The sequence below is a fragment of the Nesoenas mayeri genome, assembly GCF_963082525.1.
Source record: "Nesoenas mayeri genome assembly, chromosome: 10".
Taxonomy (NCBI): Eukaryota; Metazoa; Chordata; class Aves; order Columbiformes; family Columbidae; genus Nesoenas; species Nesoenas mayeri.
The window spans coordinates 24,237,954-24,263,639 of NC_137560.1; the positions used below are offsets into that span (position 1 = coordinate 24,237,954).

Consider the following 25,686-nt stretch of genomic DNA (forward strand, 5'->3'; position numbering starts at 1 on the left):
ACCCGGGGAGGGGGAACACCCCTTCCCATGCTGGCTGACACGTAACACGCTCCCCCAGCTCCGTAACAGCCGTCTCTGTTGGGGGATAAAGTGCTTGCGCCGTGTTTAGCTGCTTGGGAAGCAACTGCTTTTTCTCAGCCCCAAGTTCCCGGTGCTGCCCAAGTCTCAGATGGAGGAGTGGTTATGTTTACACATACAGTACAAAAATTAAAAGGCACAATAATACACAGAATGCAGCAGATAGTGAACAGCTGAGAGTCCCTGGTGTTGGAAAAACAAGGATGTTGAGGGATGGTGTAGAAGGGAGCGCAAGCGTTGCTCCGGTGGCCTTTGCCATCTCTGCTCGGTGCTCCCTGGGTTCCCCTCTGCTCCGCGTCTGTCGTTCCTGCTCTGCAGCCCCATGTCTCATCCTGAGGAACCACGAGCGGGGATGCAGCAGCCGCTGCCTGCCCAGGCGCTGATCAGGGGGAAGGGGGGACTGAGCTGGCCGCAGGTGTCGTGTCTCCATTTCTGGCTGGCAACAGCAAATAAATTACAGGTGCCACAGTGCAGACCAGAGGGGTTTTGAGCTGCTCAGAGAGGTGTCTCGTGGCTTCTTGTTGGGAGAGGGAGCCCTTCAGCCACGAGCCAGGCCAACCCCACCACGGGGCTGGTTTGAGCGTGACCGTGGCAGAGGCGAGCCGTGGTGAATCCGCGGCTGAAGGCGGCTCCCCATGGCGCTGTGCTGCGGGAAGGTCGCTGCAGGGCTGCGGTCGGCCTAGGCTTCGCTGCAGCACTCGTAGATGTTGTCCTCCATGAGCGCGATCACTTGCTCAAACTTGTGCTGGAGCTGGGTGCGCTTTGTCGTGGGGTTGGCGTCCAGGGCGGCCACGATCTGTAGGGGACACGGGCAGGTGGGTGGGGGGACAGCACTGGGGTGCCCACCTGCCAGCCCTGCTGGGACCGAACCCCGGAGAGCCCCGAGCAGGGCTGGGAAGGGAAGGCGCCCCAGGCAGCGGCAGCACCCAGCACGGCCGCCACCGGCACAGCGGGGGCACCTCTGGGAGTGGACCGTGTCAGTGTGCTCTGCCCTCCTGCTCCAGTCTGGCCCAGCCAAACGCTGTTAAAATCAGCCAGGAAGAGCTGGCCTTCTCAGCCAAGGAGAGCAGGTGCATCTGTGTGCGCATATATTACATGTGTGCGTGGGATTATGCAAACAACGCTAATCCCTTTTCTGTGGGGCTGGATGCAGGCATCTGACCGCTCAGTTACAAAATACTGTTTGTTATTATCCTGCTTGTTATTCCCTCCACAGGTATGCTGAAGCCTGAGTGCAGCTGAACCCACTCACCTGGGAGCGATATCTCTTGGCGTATTTGTATATCTCAGCCATGGCGACGTTGGTATTGAATTCATTACGGTATTTCTTTATAAAGACAGAACAAAGAAGGGAAGAATATTAACATGATACAGCAAGCGAGTTCAAACCCAAACAGCAGGCATTAAGTAGATTAAAAGGTTTTGCCTAGGTATTTTTGTTACTGTTGCATTGATGCAGCCAGGCTTTAGCCTTGCTCCTTTAAGGAAGGTGCATTTGCTTACATCAGAAACAGTGTCAGTATTTTTAAAGGCATCCTTAAGTGCCCACGCTCGGTCACGCTGTTTATCCCTCGGTGCTCAAAGCCGTCCCAAAGGATGGGGCAGCGCAAGAGCTGGGCAGAGGAGCGTGGCAGAAAAGCCCCAGGAGGCAGCTGGGGCCGGGACGCCGCTGGCAGGGGTTTGGTTGTGAGGAGGCTGCGGTGCACGCTGGCGGGACGTGCAGCCAGAGCGCGGCTGCCAGCTCCCGTGGCTGGTGCCAGGGCTGGCGTTGCACACCGGGCCAGCTGGCCAGGGGGTGCAGCGATCCTTCTCCCAACTTCCTGGCTCTCTGGCACTCAGTTTTGCTTCCAGCTCCCCGTGGTGCCAAAGCAAGTTAGGTTCAAGCTAACTCGTGGGTGTTTACTGCAGCTCTGGCACTAATTGAAGATGCTTGGAATTAGGTCAGAGGAATTTTGTGCCTGGAAGTTTGAGGCAAAATATCCTTTCTTGTTTGCTCTTTCCGGCACCTGAGCGTAGCTGACCGCAGCCTGCGTTCCCGCGCTCCCTGCAGCCCCCGGCGCGGAGCGGGGCCGGTGCTCCCCGCCGCGGCGCAGCCCCGGGCGCATGCCGGCTCAGCCGCGCCCACCGCGCCGCAGCCCTCACCCGCGACTCCTCGGCCAGGTGGGCGTTCATCTCCTGCTCGCTGAGCGGGGGCATGTCGTGGATCTGCTTGTAGTATCGCTGCACTATCTTCCTGTACTCGGGGATCTCCTTGGCGTACAGGAGTTTGTTGGTCGGGGAGTCCTAGAGTGAGATACCAAAATCAGACACTGTACTCTTCCTGGCTCAAAACCTTTCATCCTATTTGACCAAAGCACCAACCCCAATGACCGGTGGGGTCACCAACAGCCAGGTCTTTGGTCTGGCTAATGATGGGCACTTGCTGGAACGCGTCCCGGTGCACAGAGCCATGGCCCGTCCCTCTGCCCTCCTGGTGTGAGCGAAACGTTCGGCAGCTGCCATGCGGGTGGAGGGTCTGTGGGGTCTCATTCTGCACCAGGGGCAGGATAAACGCGTGCACAGGGCAGGCGAGGTGCCTTGCTGCCCGGTGACACCCTGCAGATGAGCATAACACAACAGTGTTGGATAAAACACTTGTGGTTGTGGCTCTGCATGTGGAAATTGGTAACAAGGGCTTCTGCATGCATTTACTCGGGTCTCTTGAGCAGCCAGCTTGATTTAAACTGAAGAACAAAGCTGTGTTACAAGCTGAACTTTGTCAGTTGAAATGTTGCTCTTGGATTTTTCATGTAGCTTTGATTTATTTTGCATTGGCTAACTCAGCCTGCCTGGCCTATATTGAGTGCGTGTGAAGTAATTAACAGAAAATACTGAGTTCTCTTGATTAATGTCAGCTTGGACAGAGCAGTTTTAACCTCCCGGCCACACGATCGGGTTGTACCGGTGAAGACATAACCCTGCCTGCGCTCCTTGCAAATGCCAGCACGACTTATTGTAACCGCAAGGCAATCCTGCCCCGCTGATATCATTGCCCTGGGAATGAACCTGGCCGATCCCGCAGGGAAACAGCCCCGGGGGAGCGCGGTGGCGCGCGGGCCGGTCCCGCTGCCCTGGCGCGGAGCGGAGCGGCTTCGCCGGGCTGTGCCCGCGGAGCAGCAGCGTCAGCTGCGCCGGGCAGTGAATCGGGAAGCCGGAGCGGCTGCAATCTGCTGCTGCAATATGTGCCGTGTCTAATGCTGCGGGGGAATCGGGAAACGGGCACCAGGCTGTGGCACCAGATCCCTCAGCAGTTTATTTTCAAACCCAGTGACAAGGCACTACAGGAATACAGCCAAGTTACAGAGCCTGCTCATGACGCTGGGCTTGGTTTGTGTTTTGTGGGTTTTTTTCCTCGGAAACACAAAGGAAACCCATGCTGCCTCTCTTTAAAGTTATGTTTTAATTTGTGTCTGATTTGTCTGTGTTCTGTAGAGCTGGGTACTGGTTTATTAACTGCTTGCACACTGTAGCTGTGCAGAATCTGAACCCACTCTCACATCTGCAGTTTTAAGAACAACATCCTACAACCAGGGGCCGCATCCAGCCTGGAAAACGTTCAGTGATACAGTGCGTGTATATGCAAGCTGATTTTTATGCTGAGGATTTATTCTTCCCATATTACTCAACAATTCCTTCACTTATGCTATTGTATTCCTAAAAAATGTTTCCATCTGCTGTCTGACTCCAGCTGACCCCTCTTCCCCTCATCCGCAGCGCGACAAGGACGAATTGTGGCTGTTTCGTAATACATGCAAAAAAAGTCCCAAACCCAAACAAACAAAAAATCAAGCGCTCATTAGATCTTCCTCCAGCGTTAACCTCTCCCAGCACAGGCTTCCTGCTGCCCCTGCTCTGGAGCCACACGGAGCAGCGTCCGGCTCCCGGCCCTCGCTCCGCAGGGTCCCCCACATCACACACGGCGCTGCCGCCAGCCTTGGGGACGGGGACGATTTACAGCGTTTCTTAGTAAAACTTGTTTATGTCGGGAAGTTTCAAACGTCAACACCGCGCTCAGCCAAGCCCGCGGGGAGCAGGAACCGTGGGCGCTGGGTGTCCCGCTGCCTCCCGGCCCCGCGGGACGCTGTGCGGGCTCTGCAGCCAGCGTGTGACAAGGACACTGCGCCAGGGAACACCTGTGCTCCCCGGGCAGGGACACGGCCGTGCCCGCCAGCCGCTCCCACCTGCGACGCCTGGGAGAGTGTGCCGGCCCCAGCTGGTCCCCGTGCCCCTCGGCTCCCTCCTGAGCTCCTCCTGGGTGAGGGGCTGTGCAGGAACCACCAGCCGCGGGGATCAAACCTGCACCTGAAGCTGCAGCACCTCCCATCCTGCCACTGCAGTTCATGTGACCCCTCAGCAGCTGTTACGGGATTGTCAGACTGCTGCCGTCCCCTAGACCAGCCCGATTCGGACGCTGCCCCAAGCTGGGTGCTCTCCTGGGACCAAGGGACGGCTCACACAGCCGCCTGGGGACACGGAGCCAGCGGCCGGGGCTCCATCCACCCAGCTTGCTGGGCTGGGGCCTCAGCATTTCGTGCGTCCTGCTGGTGACCGTGTGTCCCCGCTCCCCAACTGCTCTCTGTGACAGGAGCAGTGCAAGTATCAAGCTCAAGCCTGAGCCAAGTGCGGGGAAAAGGAAGGGGAGAACTGATCGCAGGGAGATGTCCCCTCCGGTACCTTGCCCAGCTGCAGGTCCGACAGGGAGCAGGCGTCGATGAAGGCCTGGGCGATCACCGACAGACAGGCGTCGATGTGGTCTGTCTTGTCGATGTCGAAGACGAACTGGGGGTTCTTCAGGATGTTGACCCAAAACCTGAGAGGTAGGCTGCGAGGGAAAGGAGCCAGAACACACACCCGTGAGGTTTTTGTACTCCAGGGGAGAGGGGAGGAAATGCAGGAAGGATCATGAAATAAAGTGAAGAGTAGAGAGGAAAAGATGAGGAGCCGGTTTCAGCTATTTAATCAGCCCCTCGCTGGAGGGCAGGCACACGTCTGCACCCAGAGAGACCTCAGGCTGGAGCGTGTGGCACGGCCAGGAGACACGTACAGCCTCCTATGGGGAGAGTGCACCCCTGTCCTTGCCCAGGTGAGTGTGCACCCCATCCTGGTCCCTGGCTCGTGCAGCCCCTGCGCCAGCCGTGGGCCAGCACGCACACCGGCAGGTTTGCCCGCACGGGGCTGTCACATCAGGCTTCCTCACTTGCTGCTTTTTGTAGCAATGGTGTCAGCTCCTTTTCCGTCTTCCCTGACAGTACTGTCACGTTGTTCTGATGGTAAGCCTGGCCCTGTGAAATGCACTTCATGTGTCCTCTTTTTTTTCTACTCTCTCATAATTTTCTCCTCCAGTTATTTCAGCGCTCGTTTGGCCACAGCACAATTTCAGTATATCACTCGCCACTCCTGCCATCCCTCTGCAGCAGCTGAGGAGTGAAAGCCACCGTCTTTGCTCTACTGGCAAATACAGGTAATGAAGGGCAGGCAAACCCACAGCTCAGCGGTTGTGTCTGCACGCCTGCTATCCCAGCCAAATCTGGTGTTAATTTCCACGTGTTGGGCTGGCAGCCCCTGTCCCTGCAGCCTCAGGAGCGCGGAGCCTCTCCTGGGCGCTCCTGCTGCTGGGGTCGCCAGCGCCGCTCCCACCGGTCCCCGCGCCGCCACAGCTCCTGGAGACCCCTGAACACCCCGCAGCCGCAGCTTTGTTCACCAGATAATTCAGGAAAAGTGCCCCCAAGGGCTGAAAAGCCAGAAAGCAAGTGAAAAGGAGCCAAATATGCTGCTTTTAAAAGCTCCATGGTGTTTTAAGACCTGACATGATTTTGGACTCTGCCTCAGATCCCCATGCTCGGAGCTACCACCACTGCTGTCTCCGTCCTGTCTCTTCTGTTTCTGCTGTAACTGTATCAGTGTGCCAGCTGGTCCTGCCCTCTACCTGCTGCGCCTGCCCCTCCAGCTCGCCGCCCCCCTGAGCTCCGCTGGCTCAAAACTCTCCAAGCCTGTGCCTGGCCTCATCTTTCACCGCCTCCTCGCCACCCTCCTGTTTTCCAAGTCCCTCTTCTACTCTTAGCAACCTAAAGATTCGCCCGGGACACCAAGACTCTGCAGCTGCTGCTCCTGAGACAGAAGGAAGGAAGGAAAGAAGGAAAGGAAGATTTCCTCTTCCAAACCTGTTGGTCTTCCAGATGTGCATAGTGTCAGGGTCTGTGATCCCTCTTTTCTCTGCTTGCTCCTCTAGGAAGTCAAAGAAATACTTCACGGCCACAGGGGGTTTATCATCTCGGATGCTGAGAATGGCTTTGAACAAGTCGTCCAGGAACTTCTGCAGCGTGCCCTGCGGGACAAGGGCACAGGATGGGGCCGGGAGCGCCGCAGGACCCAGCCCAGAACACGGCGCGAGGGGCTGCGAAGCTGCGCACAACGGGAAAGCCTTCGCTGCCCGTTGGATAAACGAGAAGAGAAAGGGGATGCCGAAGCAGGGAGGGAAAGGTTTGTTTGTGCATAGCGATATAATTAGCTTGCATTTGGGTTTAATTTCTTTTGGCATTGAGATTTTTCTTTCTTACTGCTAGGATCTCACATCTGTGATTGTTCTGCACAGTAAATACAAAGAAGACTGAGACTGCTGGCCATCCTTGTGATCTCTGCTCCAGTGAGGCATCATGCTGGGATTAAAGATGGGCTGGGAGCCCAACTGCTGGAGCATCCGCACAGAGCGGGCAAGTTCCAATCTGAATTAAGATTGCACAGACAGAGCTGAGCATCTCCAGCTACTTTCCCAGCAGGATCCCTGGCTGAGGAGATGGGTTTGGGTCTGAACTGTGCATCGTGAGCCCTGCAGCGCTCAGCATCACGCGCACAGAGCCCAGCTCGGCCCGGAGAGATGGCATGGGGCTACACACTGCTCCACGCGCGAGCTGGGGAGGGGGGAGCCGGCTGCACTGCTGAACCTGCTCCTGAACCTGCTCCTGAACCTGCTCCCACCGCCCGTACAGGGCCCCACCGCGCCCAGAGAGCGGCTGCCTGCAGCCCCCGCTCCCACACAGCCCCCGCTCCCACATAGCCCCCAGCACCAGCCCCCAGCGCCAGCCCCCGCTCCCGCACAGCCCCCAGCGCTCCTGGCACCAGCCCCCGCTCCCACCTTGGTGGAGAGCAGCCTGGTCAGGTAGATCTCCGGCAGGACCTTCTTCCTGTGGCTCTGCCTGTGCGACTTCTTGTGTTCAACGGACTCATCGGTGGGGAGAACCTGCTCCGACAGAAAGCACACGTTCAGAGCGCTCCCCTCTGCAGGTGTCACACTGACCTCTCCTGTAACTATAGAATGGCAACTGCACGTAAAATTCAGTTAAAAAGCAGTTAGTGTGTTACACATACACTCTTATACAGCTTTAAAAAAGTGGTTCATAATACTCAGTTTTCATGACGTATGTTTCTCCTGCGCTCTTTATTGCCTCTCTCAAGCTAGACAAAGAAATGAAACAATCAATCTCACTTCGCGCGTTAGTCTGCTCGCCTTCCTGGCCGCGCAGCACTCGGCTGCACCTCGGGCTCCCGGGAGCAACGCACAAAGCTGCCACGGAAACCAAACCGGCTTGCTTGGGTTTGGAAAAGGTGCAAGAACCATCAGCCAATGTTTCTACCCTGGCCTTTTTAAAAACAAAAATAAATATTCCACTGGTCAGGTCATTTAATTACGGCTCTACAATGACCTAGCAGGCCATTTAAGTCCATCTTGGCATTGTTTCACGTGTGCGCATTTGGTTTCCTGTCCCTTCTCCCCCTTGCTCTGCGCGTGCCTGTGCGTGCGTGTATCGTGTTTGTGCTTGATTTGAGCACAGACACTTCAGCGGAGAAAAGAAAAATGAAGCTACAAAATATTGTCGTTGTCCATCACACTTTCTCATCGCAGCTTTTAGCACCGCTCAGCACTCGGCACTCCCAGCGCGCAGGGGCAGAGCTCATTCATCTCCGAGCCCTGGGGCGGCGGCTCCCACAGGACGTGACCCAGGCTGCCGTGGGTGCTACCGGCACCACCAGCCGCGCTCCCAGCTCCCTGCATGTCCCAGGCTGCCGTGGGTGCTACCGGCGGCACCGGCCGCGCTCCCGGGTCCCTGCGTGACCCAGGCTGCCGTGAGTGCTACCGGTGGCACCCACCGTGCTCCTGGCTCCCTGCAGCTGCTTACAGCTACACTGGGCACAACAATTGTTTTGCCATCCTGGTAATTTTTTATGATGTCCCGTTGTACTAAAGCTTGTCTCCAGATAACCTCTCTGTGCCTCTGTGCGCCTCTCCAAAGAAAACTAACGAGCCCCGAGGCAGCTTGTTCATCACACCTGACGTTCCCGCCCACGGAGATGAATTAAGTTAATCTCAGTGAGGCTGAGAAGGTTTTCTCCTCTTTCATCACACGTGCTGAAAAAACAGGATGCAGAGACTGAAGCGCAGGAGAGACGAGGGGTCGCTGTGCACCCGCGGCCGGACGGGTCACCCCGCTCCCCGTGCTGTCCCGGGGAACGTGTCCCTGCCAGCCCCCGGCAGCAGGGGACACCCCGTCGCGCTGTCCGCTGTGGGATGGCCCAGCCCAGCCCCCACCGTGCAGCCCCACAGCAGCGGGACACTCACCAGGTGGAAGTACTTCTCCGTGTCCAGGTCCTTCACTGTGGAGCGCAAGAGAGACACGGCAGCTCAGTCAGGGGCCCAAACCCGCCCCAGACGCCCCGTGTCAGGAGCTGCTTTGCCCTCCCCAAGAGCCCCGACACCGAGTGGGTGTTCCCACCCACGCGACCGCAGCGTTTTTGTGTCGGTTGTGTTTATCACCTTCTGGGGTGCATGGGGAGCCCCTCAGGAAGCACTGGAGGGGGGACTCGAGGTCTCCCAAGGGTGTTTTAAGAGGCACCCAAGAGGGAGCAAGAGCAGGATAATCACAGGGACACGCCTGCACCGCGATGCCCACAGTCACCAGGGCCGTAACTCCGTGTTCAGCAGGCGCAGGGACACCCACCACGCAGACAGCCTGGAGAGGGGCTTTGAAACTCCTTGCTCAATGTGAATTTTTGTCTCCCTTGGTCTATTCTGACCCTCTGCACGGCCTGAAACCTTGAAATACACTGACCAAAAACTGCATGCGTAACTGGGCTGGAAAGCACCCAGCTCTGCCCAACACCCTGCTACAACGGGGCGATCTGTGAGTGCCGGTGACACCACAGCCCAGCACGCAGGCTGGGGCTGGCAGCGGGCGCAGCCCTGGCCACACACCCCTCTGCAACACAAGCGCTCCTGCCCGGCCAGCGGCGATGGGGAAGCGAGGCGACACGCTACCTCTGCTCAGCGTGCTGTCCTTCTTGTCCGACAAACTCATGGCCAGGGACGCCCCTTCGGGGATCTGCGGAGGAAGGAAAAGCAGATGATGAGGACAGGGCTTAAAGGTGCCTCCCACGGAGCCACGGACGGCCCCACGGAGACCCCAGGGGCCAGGGACACTGGTGCAATCACTGCTCAACATCCTCATGCCTGCCCTGCTCCCTCCCCAGCCTGGAAACCGCCAGTGACGCCACTGCCCTACATGGAAATGGTCTTTAAAATGCAAATGCAAGACAGTGAGATTCTCAAATCTGACAGGAATCAGGCAAATCTGTGTGTCCAAGATACACTTTGGATGTCGACACCAGGTATTCTGAAGAGGAAGGAGCACTACGCAGGTGTGTTCTGCCTTTCCCTGGAAGGGGAGGAGCGCGCGCAGCCTGCGCCGCGGGCCGGTGCCACCGCTCCGCGCTGCGGGCGCCGGGCCAGCGCCGGGGCTCTGCAGCACGGCTGCTACACTAATCACCATATTAATAAGTACTCAGCTCCGGTTTTGATTTTCCGTGCACCGCTACAGACCAGTGAGGATTGTGCTCCCAGGCATACTCAGGAATATGGAAATCATAGAAGAACTTCTGGTTTCATTTAATTTTAAAAGGAAAAACGGTCGAGAAAACAATTTGATTTGCCACTTTTCCCCGCCCTTTGGCCTCTGCTCCTCGATGGCATCCCCGCCCCTGCTCTCAGAGCGGGCCGCGACAACTGTGCCCGTGATTTCAGCAGCACGGATCAAGAGCAGAGTGATACTAATCAGCTAAGCTGGTGGCCGTTGGGAATAGGAGCTTTTTTCCTCCTCTTTCTGTTGTCAGTAATAACTTGTTTTGCATGAAGAGTGTTTAATTAGTTTCAGTGTGTTGCAATATTAACGAGCTTCTCGCCAGGGCAGATGTCTATTCCCCGGAAGCTCTGGCGGAGCTATGGCAACCTCCCTGCCTGTTCCTGATAATCCTGTTTTTGGAGGGGAACCGCAGCTCGCCCCTGGGGCCAGGCAGGCTCCGAGGAAGCAAAGCTTTCCCGCAGCCTGCCAGGATTACCTTGTAATGTGCTAATGTGTTCAGCTTCTTCCTGCCGTCCTCCACCACCGAGGTGTCGTCCAGGTCCCGCAGGATGTAGCTGTCGGTGCTGGTGGCGAACCACTCTGCGCACAGAGGAGGGAGAGGTGACGCGCCCGGGGAGGGACGTGCCGCGGGTCGGGGGCTCCACGGCCCGCCGCGGGGCACGGGGGCGCCACTGGCAGCACGGGCTCCTCTCACCAGCACTGGGCTGGGATCCTTATTAAATTTCAGGATGAGAAGTCGAGCACTGGGTAGATAAATGACAGACCTGCATCTGTGGCAGGACAGGAGCCCATGGGCTCCCTTACAGCTGCTTATGGTGAGACACGTATTGACAAGGCACGTGCAGGCTCAGAGCGTCCCCGTTTTGGGATTAAGACTATGGGCTTTAAAGGGTGCAAGTCCAAGCATCCCTTTGCTCAGCTCGGGCTCTCCTAAAGCGTCTTTCCTGTTACCTGGCTCCCTCCCGCCCACAAGGATCTGGTCCCATCCCCTGCAGACACCCTCAGAACAAGGCTGCCTCCATGTCTGCTCTCTCTCCAGCGCTGCCTCACCCGCTGCCCTCGGACAGACACCGCGAGCAACCGCGCAACACCAGCCGCTTCCTCCGGCTGTAGGACCGGCCGGTCCAACGCATCTGCTCCTTACCGAGGTCGACGTCTTCCACCCTTGGCCACTGGGAGTAGGGCACGTTCTTGCAGAAGGCCTCCAGAATCTTCTCCTTCACTTGGCTGAGCGTGTCCGTGTCCATGGCCCTGACGCTCAGGGAGTCCATCCCGCAGCCTTGGAAGGAGACGTTGAGGTTCTGCGGACAGAGGCTGGGTTGGGGTGACCTGCCCGGCTCTGCCGGCTCCCCGGGACCGCGCAGGCTGCTGGGGATCAGGCTGAACAAACGCAGCTCCCTGTGCTTTCCCGCTAGCGAGGGGCGCTGATTTACAGCCCTCGGAGGCTGAAGGCCCCTGTTTGTTGATGGAGCCAGGAGGACGCAGGCAGCAAGGCCACAGCTTCCCCACGGCTGCCTCTCTAATGGGCCTCAGCCCTGACACGCAGAGACCACCGTGGGGGCAGGAGGAGAGGTCACCCCGTCACCAGTCACCTCAGCTCAGCTCAGGTGACAAATGGGACTGCCAGGGCTCGGTGCTCGGCCTCTCCCCGACGCAATGGGCTCAGCTCTTTTGTTTCAACCAGCTTTAAGCGCGGCAGGCTGGGTCCGCAGCAGCGCTGGAGCCAACCCCAGCACCCCAGGAGCCTGCTGAGAACAGCCTGAACAGCCGGACACGCAGCTGCGAGGGGGGATGCCCAGATACTGCTACAGGTGCCACAGAAAGCCGCAGGGCAATGAGAGTGACTCATAAAACCCCCTCTCCCAGGCGCCCCCTCCCCTCGCAAGCCGTGCAGCCCCCAGCGGCACCAGCGTGGCCTCTTCCCCTGGCCAGGCTTCGCTCCGGGACAGCCCCGGCTCTGCCTCTGCTGAGTCCTCCCGGTGTGCCCGCGCCCGAGGACAGCGCTGAGCTCCACTCGGTGGCAGACACAGCCCTGAAGCCGCCCCACAGCAAGCAGCGGCGTGTGGCATTTACAGCTGGGGTTTTCACAGCCTGGAGCCACTCTGCAAGCTCTGCTTTGAAGTACAGCACACAGGCTTGGCATCCTTGACCACGAGAACAATGTGAATGCACAGATGAAGTCCAATTTTTTTCCATAGCACTAAATAAAGATGTTTTTTTCACATTGTGTATTGTGCAGGTGTTTTTTAAAGCAGAGTTCAGCTACCAGCAATGGGGGGGACTGCCAGTGAGTCAGCACTAACCCTGCATTGCTCTCCTTCCTGCAACATCCCCTGTTCGCTTTTGTTCATCTTCTTGCAAACGAAGTAGGAAGCAGTCGCATCTCTCCTGCTCAGACTTACGAAGTTACCATTTCTGCTGAGAAAGCCAATGCTCTGCGCCCTGCTGCTAACCCCTCTCACTCTGTGCTGTACGTTTACAGGTCAATTGGTAACAGGAATCTGCAGAGGATGTGGAGCCTGAACCTGCTCTGAGTTATGGTGATGCACATCTGGGTAACCCGCCGGCCGCGCTGCAGCCGGTCCACATTCATGCCAGGGAACCGAACGCACGATTTGACCCAGGCCCTGGAAAGGCGTTTGCTGAACGCTGTGTCAGGCACGGGGGGAGCGGAGCCCTTCACACGCACAGCCCGGCCTGCGCTGCTCCCCCGGTGCCGCTCCCAGCACCGCGGTTTCTGCAGCAGCCAGCACAGAGCCCTCAGCTTCGCAGCCAGCGCCTTCCCGCCCCTCCTGAAGACGCTCCTTTGCTGGGAATGGTAAACGTGTTGCTTTAACGCTCTGAATAGAGCAGAACAAGTTTTCTCACCTCCCCCTGCCCCTAACCTGCGGGACTCAGGTGACCCCCAAGGGATGGACGTGCAAACCAACATCACAAGCCTTGTTCTGCAGTCGTGTGCTTAGGCGGTGTATCATACACACAGCTATTGCACCTGCACAAGTATCACATCAGCTGTTTGCACACCCGCCCTGCCGGGACACGCGATGCCAGCGGGGGCACTCACCCTGGGCTTGGCCTCGATGTTCTCCCGCAGGAGCCACTCCTCGTTCAGCGTGTACCGCGCCTTCCCTGTGATGGCGTCGATGGACCCCTTGTTGATCTGCTGTTTGATGGCACAGATCAGCAGGAAGAAGGGCTCCCCGACTGTCTCCTGCAGGAAGGAAAGAGCAGGTAAGAAAACCAGAGCTGGTGGTGGTAACAGCGGGGACAGGCTCTGCAGGGACACCGAGCTGCAAACCCGCTGTGCCTCTGTGCAGCGGGACACAGGACTCGTGCAGGACTGCTCCGTGCCCTCACCCCCCGCTCCCACCAGCTTCTCCGTGAGGCTGCTCAGACGTTTTCAGACTCGTGGCAATGTGACAGTGCAGATGGGAAAGAGGACATAACAGCCAACAACAGCTGCGGGCGATTTTCGGTGAGGGTGAGCGGTGATTGTCAGCACCAGCACAGCCCGGCCAAGTTGTGCAGCAAGCGCTGCGGGCTGTGCTTGCCACTGCGGGCTATGCTGGCCACCACGGGCTGTGATGGCCACTGCGGGCTGTGCTGGCCACCGCGGGCTGTGATGGCCACCGCGGGCTGTGCCAGGCCTGCTGCCTGCAGGCAGAGCTGCTCAGGAGCTCTGGACATATGTCTCTCTGTGCTGAGAGCGTACGTGCACGCACGATGCTCAGCAAAACACAAATGTGCATTAATTTACATGTGAAATTACACATGAACTTCGGGGAGAATCTGGCACGCTCCAGTACAGAGACGCTTCCTTCAATCTGACAGCGCATAGTGCACAACGGACTCGCTCAGCATCATGAGGATGGGGCTGATGTGCACAAAAATCCAGGTCTACAGAGATATTTGGTGCTCGGCTTTCTCCTGAAGGCATCAGCCAAACTCCTCGCTGCGCTGCATGGTTTCCATCGGGAGCCGTGAAGCCAGCCCGCCGCGTGTGCCTGCGGCGCGGGGAACCAGCGCCACTCTGCTCGCAGCCCAGCACAGCCCCAGCGCAGCGGAGCCGGGGGATCAGGGTCAGCGGCTGTTCCCAGGCCGCAGCAAGCAAACACGACATTTAACTCCTCACATCCATCACCCTGCATCTTGCAGGAGAGGTGAATTGTGACACTGCTGCAATGAAAACAGAAAGCATATCAGGGCCCAGCTATGTGTGATGCGGTTCAGCTACATGGTTTAATGCCAGATTTCTGATCCACTTCTGTCTGCTGCGCTGATGTGCAAGTCAAACATAAGCTATTTTCTTAAGAAACTTTTCAGTCCTGGAGTACATCCCATTCTCCCCACCGTTCATGTGCCATTTCCTTCCAACGAGGCAAGTGCAAATTACTGCACATTTCTGTACTTTCTGAGCATCACACACCCTGCACAAACATTCCTGCCATCTGAAATCCTACTCGAGACAACAGATATCGAGTGATTTTGATATTTCTCAGCTAGGAGCTGCTAAATCCTGTTCAATCTGCTTCTTAATTAAGACTTGGTAATTCTTTTATTCTAATTGCCTTATAATTGCTAAAGCAATTAGTTTGATGTCGATTTTGATTCGGCTGCATTCAGCACAGTTGCCGATAAGCCGCTACAGCAGGGCTGTGGGTGGGCACGCGCCATCTGCGCCGGCGGCGCAGCCGCTCCGCTCCGCGAGGGCAGCGCTTCACGGGCACGGGGACGCTCCTCGGCCCTGCCGGGCGCCGCGCCGTCCCGCCACGCTCGCCCCAGCACACGGCGCGAACCGGCGCAGCGCGCAGCTGCCACGCTGCAACCGAGAAAGGCAACCGCGGCCAGAAAGCACAGACAGACGTGAGGCCATGGGGACGCAGAGAGGTGGAGGACTGGGGACAGAAAGTGTCAGAGAACACACAGAGGAGTGAGTTCTGAGCCATGGGCAGGAGGACAAGACAGGAGCTGAGGGGACGGCGCTGGCACAGCCCCTGCTGCAGCACCGGCCTCCCCAAACAGCAAGGTGACCGGCGGCGATGCCCCTGCCCGGCTGTGACAAACCCTGACGCTGGCTCTGCTGAACAGGGACTCTGTGTCGGAGTGTGTGAGCACACACAGGGACAAAACCGGGCTGAATTCAGGGGTTTGGAGCCTGCCCTGTCCCCGTGGGCAGCTCTGGCTGCGAGTGAGAGGCGAGGGGCTGCAGGCAGCGACTCCGCTGCCGGCACAACCAGATGAAAGTGCGAGCCCTGCTCAGATGGGAGCCCTGCAGCCCTGCAACCGGGCAGGCTGCGTGAGCGGGAGCCCTGCAGCCCTGCGACCGGCCCGGGCTGCGCGAGCGGGAGCCCTGCAGGACTGCGACCGGCCTGGGCTGCATGAGCACGAGCCCTGCAGCCCTGCGACCGGGCAGGCTGCGCGAGCGGGAGCCCTGCAGGACTGTGACCAGCCCGGGCTGCGCGAGCGGGAGCCCTGCAGGACTGTGACCGGCCCGGGCTGCGCGAGCGGGAGCCCTGCAGGACTGTGACCGGCCCGGGCTGCGTGAGCGCGAGCCCTGCAGCCCTGCGACCGGCCCGGGCTGCGCGAGCGGGAGCCCTGCAGCCCTGCGACCGGCCCGGGCTGCGCGAGGCTGCGGGGCCGGGCAGCCCCGGGGAGCGCTGCGGAGCTGCCGCCGCGGGAACGAGCAGCGCCAGCCGGAAATCAGCCGTGCGGGACACGACGACAGCGCTGTGCCCGCGAGATGCTATTTCTGTTCTGGCTTTCGGGCTCAGGAACTGTGGGATGTTATGGAAATCTGCAAAAGCGCTACTCAGACAGCAAGTTTCAAAGAGGGGAAAGACAGGCTGGCAGGCAGGGACTAGAGATAAAATGGCAAACTTGGAAACCACAAGCATTGTTCGTAAAACTCATCTGGAAACGAATCAAAACTGTCTTTGGACTTGGCTAGTTGGGAGAAAGGAAGTTTAACTAGAAGAGATCAGTGCTGATTCAGGACAAAAAAATACTTAAAAAAACACAGTCTGGGGCCTTTTTTCCTCCTATTGTGAATGTATTTTAATGAGACTTCATTTTCATTTTTGACTGAACTGTTATGGGCCCTTAAAGCTACCCAGGGCACTGAAAGAACTGCAGTAATGGAAAGCACAGCTCAGGCTGGCACGACTTGAGCTGCTTCACGCACGCTGCGCGTGGGAGGGCTCGGGTTTTATATGCCTGGGAAAAAGAAAGGTTGAGCGCACAGAGCGGATTCACATGTTGCTGCCCTATTAACAAGGCTGACAAGTCGTTAAGAGATGTCCTCCCAGGAACACGGAACAGGCGCTTCCAAAACGCCTTGGTGAGGCTGGGGTGGGAAAAGCACAGAAAACAGCTGCTTATCCCAAGTGCCTGCTAGTTTGGGGATGATTATCTATTTACATTCTGTGAAGAACCAAACCTCAGCTCCATCTCCCACGCAAAGCTTTGGAAGCTTGGACTCGACCTAAAAGCTGAATGTTCCTTTAACTCCTCGTGCCCTGATCCCATTAGGGAACAGGCACAGCAGCAACATGCTACCTCATGGGGAGGGTTTCCTTTTTTTTCAGCGTTTTTCATCAAAGCTGTAGCAGAAAACACAGGCGTGGATCATTTTATCCACTATTCTCACGCAGAGATGCGCGGCGGCGGTGCCGATGCTGCGGGTTTGCTCCGCACGCAGTACGAGCAGTGACCGAGCCGAACCCCGCGGCAGCGCCGGTGCGGGGACGGCAGCGCCCCCGGGGCCCTCACATCCCGGCCATGAGAGCGGGGCCTGCAGCCCTGCCCAGCTGAAGACAGCTCCGTCAAATCATCTTCCCCCAAAACACAAATGGACGGACTGTTAGGCAGAGCTTTAATACGAAACAAATGTTTTGAGCATGTAGCGCTGACTTACAAGGGAAAATACAAGCACTTGGAATTTTTCCACTGCACAACGGCAGGGACCTTCACAGCAGCTGTTTCGAATAGACGTTGTGATTAATGGGGATAATTCGGGAATGAAAACCAGACCCATCATCACACGTCTGACAGAGCAGTGCTACGGGCAGGCGGGCAGCCTGCTTTTTACCCAAGAAATGCCTCTCAGAGGGCAACAAGAGTTTGATCCAGAGGAACGCGAGGCACACGGGAGGCGTTTGACTATCGCTAGCATTTACATCACGGCGCTGAGCTGCATCCAGCCGCGCTGCGGAGGTGCCGTGGGTCTGACCGCAGCGCGGCAGGTCCCAGCTCTGCCGCCCCGCACCGAGAGCCCCGTGCCCTGCACAGCCGCGCTCGTGTCGCCCGGCACGCTCAAAGGGCTCTCCGCACGTTTCTGTCTGATCACTCCTGCTCCTCAGCTGTATTTCGGCAGGCAGCATGGCTTCTCCTCCATCAGGTCCCCCTCATCCCTCCCTGCTGAGCACACGCCATGTGGAAGCCTCTTGGAAACCAACTCTTTCTTATGCACTAGTACAGAAACGGTTTGCTTTTCCAAGGTGGGAAATGGGCTGCGGCAGAACGTGCTGTGACGGCTTCACCGCCAGAGCGCCAGGCCGAGCATGCGGGCAAGATGGGGCTGACCCCCGGGTGCCACGTCACCTGCCAGGGACCGGAATTCACCAGCGGCTGGAAGTGCAGGTTTGGGGGTGGCCCCTCAGCTCTGCTAAAGGCCACGGCCACCCCACGGCCCCGCTCCCTGCACACCCTGCCCTTCGGCCTCCGGCCACGGCCGCACCAGCACCGGCCGCACCAGCACCGGCCGCACCGCCCTGCCTGCAGGAACGGCCGCCAGCCCTGTCACTGGCCGTGCCACTGACCCCGCCACCGGCCCTGGACGAGCCCAGGGTGACGGGCACCGCCCGGGCAGGGCAGCACGCCAGCGCTCCCGGAGCTCGTCATCCTTAATTAGCTCTGTAATGTGCCCAAGGCTTCAGGCCCGCGTGATAAGACCCAACTCTCCTTCCTCTTTTTTTCTCCTTTTCCCCAAGAAAGCTTTCTTGCACAATGTCCATTTTTAGCACAAACCAGAGCTGGATCAGATGCCTCACATGTGGTCTCCGCTCTCCAAAAGGAGAGCTCAGCACTTTTTTTCTCCAATGGTTTAACTACAGGCACAAAAAATGAAGATTAAAAAAAATGCACTAATTCAGTCTTTTCTGCTCTGACAGGCTGGATAGTGGTGCTGCATGGGCACAGCCATCCGCACTCGCTCCTTTAACTTCTCCTTCATTATACTGGCTAATTATGTGAGCTAAAATGAAAGATTATGAACTACAAAACCATGGGCCTTAGGACAAAAAGTGCTCATCAGCTGGGATCAGAAGACATTACGATACCTATGAGGACAATGCAGCATTGCTTCTGTGCCTATAGCAAACACTTAGGGAAAAGAGATTTTTCAAAGGCTTTTTTCCAGGCTCTCCCCTGTGGCTATAATGGGGTGTCCTCCAATTAACTGCCATGGAATCAATTAAGTTATTGCTCAATTCTTCTGGGAAACTCCAACCAGAATTGGCAAATGTTGGAGATAAAGCACTGAGCAGATGGACTGCTGATGTGCTCTCACATGCCAAATATATTCCTTTCGTTACCGTTGGGAGACACTCGGGCTTCTGGGACAGACGCCCCCTCTCCTCTGAGACCCGCCCGGCCAGCCTGGGACCACGAGGACACCGCTGCGCCAGGAGCCCCGTGCGCACGGCCCCGGGACACGGCAGCGCCGGCAGCACCAGCCCCCGCAGCCGGGGCTCCGGCCCGGGCCAGACGATGCTGAACCCGCCAGTGCGGCTGCGCAAGCTGGTCAGAGAGAACAGCGCATAGCTGGAGCCGTCTCCAAAACCTCCAGCCGTTCTGGTTACTTTTCAGCTCCCCCGCAGCTCTCTGCTAGGCGTGGTGAAAACGCTCTTTGTGCTCGGGCCCCAGGAACGGCCTGGCACAGCCTCCTTCACCACCTCCGCAGGCAGAAGCGGAAAAGCAGCTGAACTTCAGGTTGCTTTTCCACTCTTGGACCTTTCAATGCACTGGAGCTCATCAGCTGTCAGTGACCATTCATGTCCCCAGCTGTCACCTGTGCCCCCATCACCGCTGCACACAGTGATCTGGTTCCTTACTCTGAGATAGCTGTACATGCAGATGGACATCCAGTTGGTGAGCATCTTCTCCACCACGGACTCCGTTCTCCTCAGCATCAACTTGGGGTTTTTGGAAGCTGATGCATCTATTAGATCCACCAAGAGGTCCTTCATGATACTGGTGTAATACTCCAGTTTCCCGTGTAATGCGATAGTGAGCAGGGAGGCCAGGTTACATCTGAAACACAGAATTATCTATGGCTCCAGCACCAATTAACAGGATTAAACCCCCAACTGGTGCTAAAAACCCCCAAAACACAAAGGCAGCATTTCAGACAATTTTCATGAGCCTTCTCAAAGGTGTTAAAACTTCAACCCCCCTTTCACTGCTGCAGGACCTCGGGTCAGCCCGCACCCTCTCACTGGGGACCCACATGTCCAGGGACACAAACACAAGCAGTCACCCTGCTGGTGCTCTTCAGGATGACCGAGGTTTATAGCCATCCGTTTCTAACAGAAAAGTGGGAGGCAAGTATAACTCAACCTCCAATTGAAATGCAGAGCTCTGGGCACGGTCTGGACTATTCACAGGTGAGGAATAAATCAGTCTCCTCCAGCTGCCAGGTCTTTGATTCTGAAGCTCATACCTGTCCCTAACAGCAAAGTCCTTCTGTTGCTCCAGGGCGTGGACGAACACGATGAGAAAGTGCCTGTTGTTGAGCAAGGTGGAGAACAGTGAGATTCCTTCTTCCATGTTGGGTCTGCAGTTTTCAGGGATCTGAAGAAAAATGTAGAAAACAGAGTGAGAAAAACCCTCCGTGTTGTTTCCCTCCAGCTTTACCCTCCCGCCTGCCAGACGCCCTGCTGAACGCAGAGGTACCCGCTCTGACACTTCACTCCCTCCGCTTGGCTCAGGCCTTTCCTGGTGAGGGCACGACCGCAGCTGCGGCTGCAGCAGCAGCTCGGCCAGGGGGGCAGTGACAGTGACAGTGCCCTTTCCTATCTGCTCAGCACTTGGGAGGACACCTGGAGCTCTGGGGCCAGTTCTGGGCTCCCAGCTATGAAATGGATATTGGCAAACCAGAGCAGAGTGACTCTGATTCTTCAGTTCCAACCCTGCCCACACGACACCCAGCTCTGGGACACGAGCAGCTTTCACCGAGCCCTTTCGTGGGACGAATCGCGCTGCGCGTGGCACCGAAGCGACACACAACGCGGTGCACTCACAAGAAAAGCCCACGGCAGAGCCGGGAGGATCCCAGGCCAGGAATCCTGCGTGTCAGAACAGATCCACAGAGCCGCCTTCTGCGACCAGCCAAAGCTGAGCTGATGCTGCTCTGTGCTAATTGTTCTGAGCAAAAGCATCCCCCCGGCACCACAAGAAAACGCACGGCACTGTCAGCACACGCCAGTCTGGTTAGCAACCACCCGAGCAGTCGTTTGGTTAGTGGGTTACTCACTTTCCATTCCCCCACCAGCAGCGGGTGCGTCTCCTGGACCTGGGCGCCCACCGGGGAGCCGAGCTGCGGGGCCGGCAGGACGTAGCACTCCTCGTAGAGCGAGGAACACTGCGAGCAAGCACAGCGTTACGGGACGGCGGCCGGGCCTCCGCGTGTGCCGCGCACTGCCCGAGACCAGGCAGAGACGTGTCATCGGCACGAGGACCACCCAGCATGCAGAAACGCACTGGTGTGGTTTGCGAAGCCTTAAACGCTTTGCAAGAGCCTCCTGAATGAGCAAACACCACAAGAACGGGGGGAGGCAGATGTCTGCACAGACACGAGGCTGTTAGGGTAGGGAGACTGCAAATAGACCAACTTGACAGCTAGAAAAATCCCAGAAGAGAAAGCGTTGTAGAAGACTAAGTCAAAATAGAGCAGTACTGGGTGATTTAACATATGTAACTTTTGAAACAGATGGGAAAAATGTTTAAGTCTCTAACATTCACATAGCAGCCTGAACCTTCAAGACTCTAGTGTGCAGATATATAGAGACTGGATGACTTAAAAACCTGAGTAATAACTACTAATGAAACACTCCGCAGCCATAAATCATCATCTCACTCCTCAGCACTGAAATACAGCTGCCTCAGGGGTGAAATACAGCCGCTGCTGAGGGCGCAGAGCAACACGGCGGAGCAGCCGGTGATGGGAATTACGGCACCGGCGCGTCTGCCGCAGCCACAGCGGAGCCTGGGCAGACAGAGCGGGACTGGGCACCCGGGGCCTCTGACTGCGAGCACCGCGCGCCCGCCCCCGGCAGAGGAGACGAAAGGGAGACAGAGACATCCTGTCAGTCTATGAATCTCTGATCCAGCGAGCTCCTGAGGACGGGCAGCGCTGCCGGGAATGCCTGGTGGCACACTGCATGGAACGTTCCTCAGCCCCAGCCCCCGCTGAACGGAGCGAGATGACACTGGGGTGACATGGGCCCTGGGGAAGGGGCAACCCCCAGCACTTAGCGTGCTTTCAGAAGAGGGCATGCAGGGCATCGCCCGGGCGAGCCAGAGCTGCTCCCGGGACCGCGCCGCCGGGCTCCCGTCCTGTGCCAGCAAACCCTTCACACCCCAGGAGCTGCGGCTCCACTTTTGATGATAATTGAGGTTGAAATACATGACAACTAAATATATAACAGTGGAATGGTTTTGTTACACTATAACAGGCCTTTAGCAGAGGGAAAGAAGGGCCCTGATGCGGTTAGGGAGGACCCGGGAGCTATCGGGTGCCCGTGAGACGCGGTGCTGCCTTACTTTGGGGAAGAAGGTCCGGGTGACAAAGTGCTTGTACTCCAGGAACGGGATCCCCTGGCTGCGGTTTAACTCCTTGGTCAGGTCTGTCATGTCTGTCTGCAGCTCCGCAAAACCTTACACAAAAAGACCCGCAGATGGTAAGATCTCCGGCATCCCCGCCTGAGGCAGCCGCAGGCTGGCACCCGGAACCGCGGCTCGCCTCTGCCTCCGGCGGGCTGGCACGGGCTCTTCTCGAGGAGAGCAGATACCGCCAGGGTTTAACCACCAGCACCGCACATGCTGTCCTGCAGCACTGACACAGACCATTCCCACCTCGGCAGAGCAGCCCCGGACGGTTCTGCGGGACGGGGACATGTGCCCGCGCCGCTGTCACCACCCCTGCTATTCCAGCACCTCCTCGCAGTCCCGGCTGCTCCCCGGGCCCCGCGCCGTGACTCACCTTTGCGGATTTCCTCCCGGATCTGCGACTCCATCTCCTCCATCTGGAGCAGGGTTTTCTGCCAGTAGCGCTCTGCTCTGCGGCTCTTTGTGCAGAACACAAAGAGAGCTGGAAGAGAGGAAGGGAAGAAGCCTTTGGACCGGGCGCTGGGAGCAGCTGCGGCGGGAGCAGAGCGGTCCTCTGCTGACAGGGTGCCGAGAGCTCAACCCAGTGCGGGCGTAACACCCACAACAAGACTGGTATCTGATCAGGCAGTTGTTGATTACCTGTAAATAAGTAAAACCAGCTGGAATTTAATGATCATGCTGTATCTGTCATCCTCAATTTAGGTCTGGGCTGCCTATATTCAGCTTTACTGTATATTAATGTTTTCCAGCTGATTAATGAATACAGATTTTAAGACATTTACCACCTGTACTACAGTGTTTGTGTCTGACAGCCTTCCTATGCCTCCACAAATATGTTTCTAATGATGGGTGGTGGATTTAATAAATAGTGTGCATTATAACCTTTATTAAAAATAAATTAAATCCCTATTAGAAACACCTCATTTGCTGTGAACCGAGAGGCATCTTGCTGCACAGCCATTCTGGGCATGCGAGGAGAAGATGGCGCAGCCAGAGGACGCAGGTGTGCGGCACAGCTTCCAGCTGGCGAGCGAAGGCTGCGGCGGCTCCAGCCCCGCGGCTCCGGACGCTCGCTGTCCCCCCGTGCCAGGCGCCTGTCACCGGCTGCCGCTGCTGACAGGACCTGGCCCGGCTGGAGCCAGGACGGCCACGCGAGCGAGCCAGCCCTGTTCAAGTCAGGACAAGTCCTAGACCTTTCTCACACCCTCTGTATTTTGTATTATAACAGCTACTAAGTGTTTGCGGGCAAGGGTATGTTTATAAATACCACAGGCTCTAATAACAGCTGAACTATGGATTCAGCAGCATGAGCTCTGTGCTGCAGGACACTGCATCCCGGGTGCCGCCTTGGTCCTGTACAAAGATGAGCAGCTCCTTGCTGCACCCACACAGGTTCAGGTTCACATTCTGCACAACTGCAGCACTCAGAGGTTTCCTATATGTGAGCCATCTGCACTCTGTGAGCAAAACCCTTGGCACAGCCAGAACTCCTCATTCTGTCTCCTTACCTACAACCGAGAGCACCAGCAAGATGCTGCAGATGACGATGGAGACGATGATCGCGGTCTCTCCTCCCCCGAGGTGCAGCATTGCGATCGTGTAGTTGAACTTCCCCACTTGGATCTGAGAGGAGGAGGAGGAGGAGGAGCAGGAGCTGAGTGGCGCGGTGCCAAGCGCCCAGAGCCGAGCGGGGACAGGGCTCAGGCAGCGCTCAGCAGCTCAAGGACGTGCTGCCCCAGCTGTCCCTGTCACAGCTGCACCTCGGGGACTCTGTGTGTCCCAAAAGGGCCCAATTCCCTTCCCGCGTGCTCAGGTGACCGCCCAGCCCAGCTGCCGGCAGGCTGCGGTGGTGCCCACCCCAGGGCTTTGGTGGCAGAGCCACGGGCTCCAGCCTGTGCCACGGCCCCACTGCACCCACCCCAAGCACGAGAGCACCCTGGAGGGCCGGCCGCACCGCACAGCGCTGCCTGCTCTGCTTCGGCGAGAAACCACTACCACTGATCTCCCAGCTCTTGAGCCTCTGGACGGCCCTGAATCCCAGCTGCTTCCTCCTCCTAAAGCAGAACTGCTGCCACCCAGGAGGAGGGTGAGGAAACTTTAAAGTCTTTGAAACACAAATAAAGCAAGGGAAAAAAAAATAACGAGGCCAGAGACAAGCAAGGATGGTGCAGCTAAAGCAGTGCACTGGGCGTCAGGGTGCTGGCTCTGCTCCCAGCCCCGACTGCTTGTGACACCAAGCACGAGCCACTCGAGCTCAGTCCCCGGGTCTCCTGCCCAGCAGGAAGAGGCCAGCGCACGTCACAGGCCGGCTGCAGAGTGTACTCGCTGCTGTTTATAAAGGGTTCTCTAGGCCCCTGGGATGAAAGGGTTCGACAGCACCATCTGATAAGGAAAGCTCATGACATGCAAGTCTTTCACTTCTGGAAATGCAAGTTTCACTTCTCTCAAGAACTGAGAAGTGAGAAGAACTTGAGCAAAAAATTGAAACTAAGTAGGAAAGAGATGGAATAATCTTATGGTTACACCTGTGTCACGGAGCACCGCGGGGACAGGTGCACACTGGTTCAATCACAGCCAGTTCCCAGCAGCCGGGACAAAGCAGTGCCACGAGCAGGGCCTTCCCACCACATCCACGCACCAAGCATGCACAGCGCACAGCGCACAGCTCCGTCCCACCGGGAAATCCGAGCCCTTGAGCCCCATGGTGTGAACGGGATCCCCTCGGTACTAAACTAAACCAAAATCAAGCTCCAGATGCACTGGTAGGGATGTCCAAAGAGCTACTTGAAAGTGACCCCCCAAACACAGGCACGCTCAGGACCCCCATCTTCAAGCTCCTTCTCTCCACAGACAGCTCCTGCTGCCCTGTGCGACTCAGTGACACGGACCCGGCCCCAGAACAGGCACACTCAAAATCACAGTCGGACTGAAGACCGAGAGCGAGCCACGTTTTAAAGGGCTGTTCTGTGCTCTGATCACCGCAGCTGTGAGCTCTACCGCCTACACAAGAACAAAGTGGGGAGTCACAACAACAGGCGTCTCAGCGCAGCAGAGGAACGCGCAGCAGCGGGCGCAGGCTGTGCAGCCCCAGCCTGTCCGGCCGTGGTCGGGGGCACCGCTGCGCAGGACCGACCCGCGCCAGCACAGCTCATACCAGCGGGTCACAAAGGCAGCTGCTGCCTCCGGAACGGCCAGCAGGCGATAACTCAGACCACGCAGGAGGTTTAATGAGCGCACACAGACCCGAGCACACGATGGTTTAGCTGCACTCTCACTGCTGGGACACTCCTAATATCTACATGACTCCTCAGGGCTGGGTATCGCTCTCCTGCTTCCTAGGGACCTACCAGGGCACTGCCCTGAATCTTTTATGTCAAATCAAGACCAGCAAACTCATAGATTCCTCTTCTTCCCCAAAGGGATTTCCCTGTTTCTCAGTTCTCACTTAAACCAAAATTACCCCATTTAAAATTTCCATTTAAATGACTCGGGAAATTCTGCTACTTCTGCATTTCCATATTTCCAGTTTGCAACAGAATTTCATCCATGACAGACTGTAACCAGCAAACTGGACAACCCCGTCACTGAACTGGTGGCACATCTTCGTGCCTCTCTTCTGGGCAGCACGAGCACACAGCCTTGCCTCCATCCCCAGCCCGCCTCCTCCTCCTCCTCCTCGCTGCCCACGCTGCTGGCTCCACCGCTTCTCTGTTGACACGTGGATGGGAGGGGGCTGCAGGGCCTCAGACCATGGAAACAGGCATTTTCCCTC

At 57.4% G+C, this 25,686-nt stretch overlaps 1 protein-coding gene across 1 annotated transcript in view; it reads right to left on the reverse strand.

The window, feature by feature from the left end:
- Nucleotides 1-757: 757 nt before the first annotated feature.
- Nucleotides 758-25,686, reverse strand: part of PLXND1 (plexin D1) — a gene marked incomplete at both ends in the record, with an annotated part of 70,036 nt that continues 45,107 nt past the window's right edge. The window contains 17 exons of the mRNA XM_080350523.1: nt 758-874; nt 1,331-1,405; nt 2,221-2,361; nt 4,792-4,939; nt 6,279-6,442; nt 7,250-7,354; nt 8,732-8,766; nt 9,428-9,491; nt 10,504-10,607; nt 11,173-11,329; nt 13,093-13,239; nt 19,139-19,337; nt 19,747-19,877; nt 20,560-20,667; nt 21,849-21,961; nt 22,288-22,395; nt 23,423-23,537. Of these exons, the coding sequence (XP_080206649.1) occupies nt 758-874; nt 1,331-1,405; nt 2,221-2,361; nt 4,792-4,939; nt 6,279-6,442; nt 7,250-7,354; nt 8,732-8,766; nt 9,428-9,491; nt 10,504-10,607; nt 11,173-11,329; nt 13,093-13,239; nt 19,139-19,337; nt 19,747-19,877; nt 20,560-20,667; nt 21,849-21,961; nt 22,288-22,395; nt 23,423-23,537 (2,031 nt within the window). The remainder of the gene's footprint in view (nt 875-1,330; nt 1,406-2,220; nt 2,362-4,791; nt 4,940-6,278; nt 6,443-7,249; nt 7,355-8,731; nt 8,767-9,427; nt 9,492-10,503; nt 10,608-11,172; nt 11,330-13,092; nt 13,240-19,138; nt 19,338-19,746; nt 19,878-20,559; nt 20,668-21,848; nt 21,962-22,287; nt 22,396-23,422; nt 23,538-25,686) is intronic.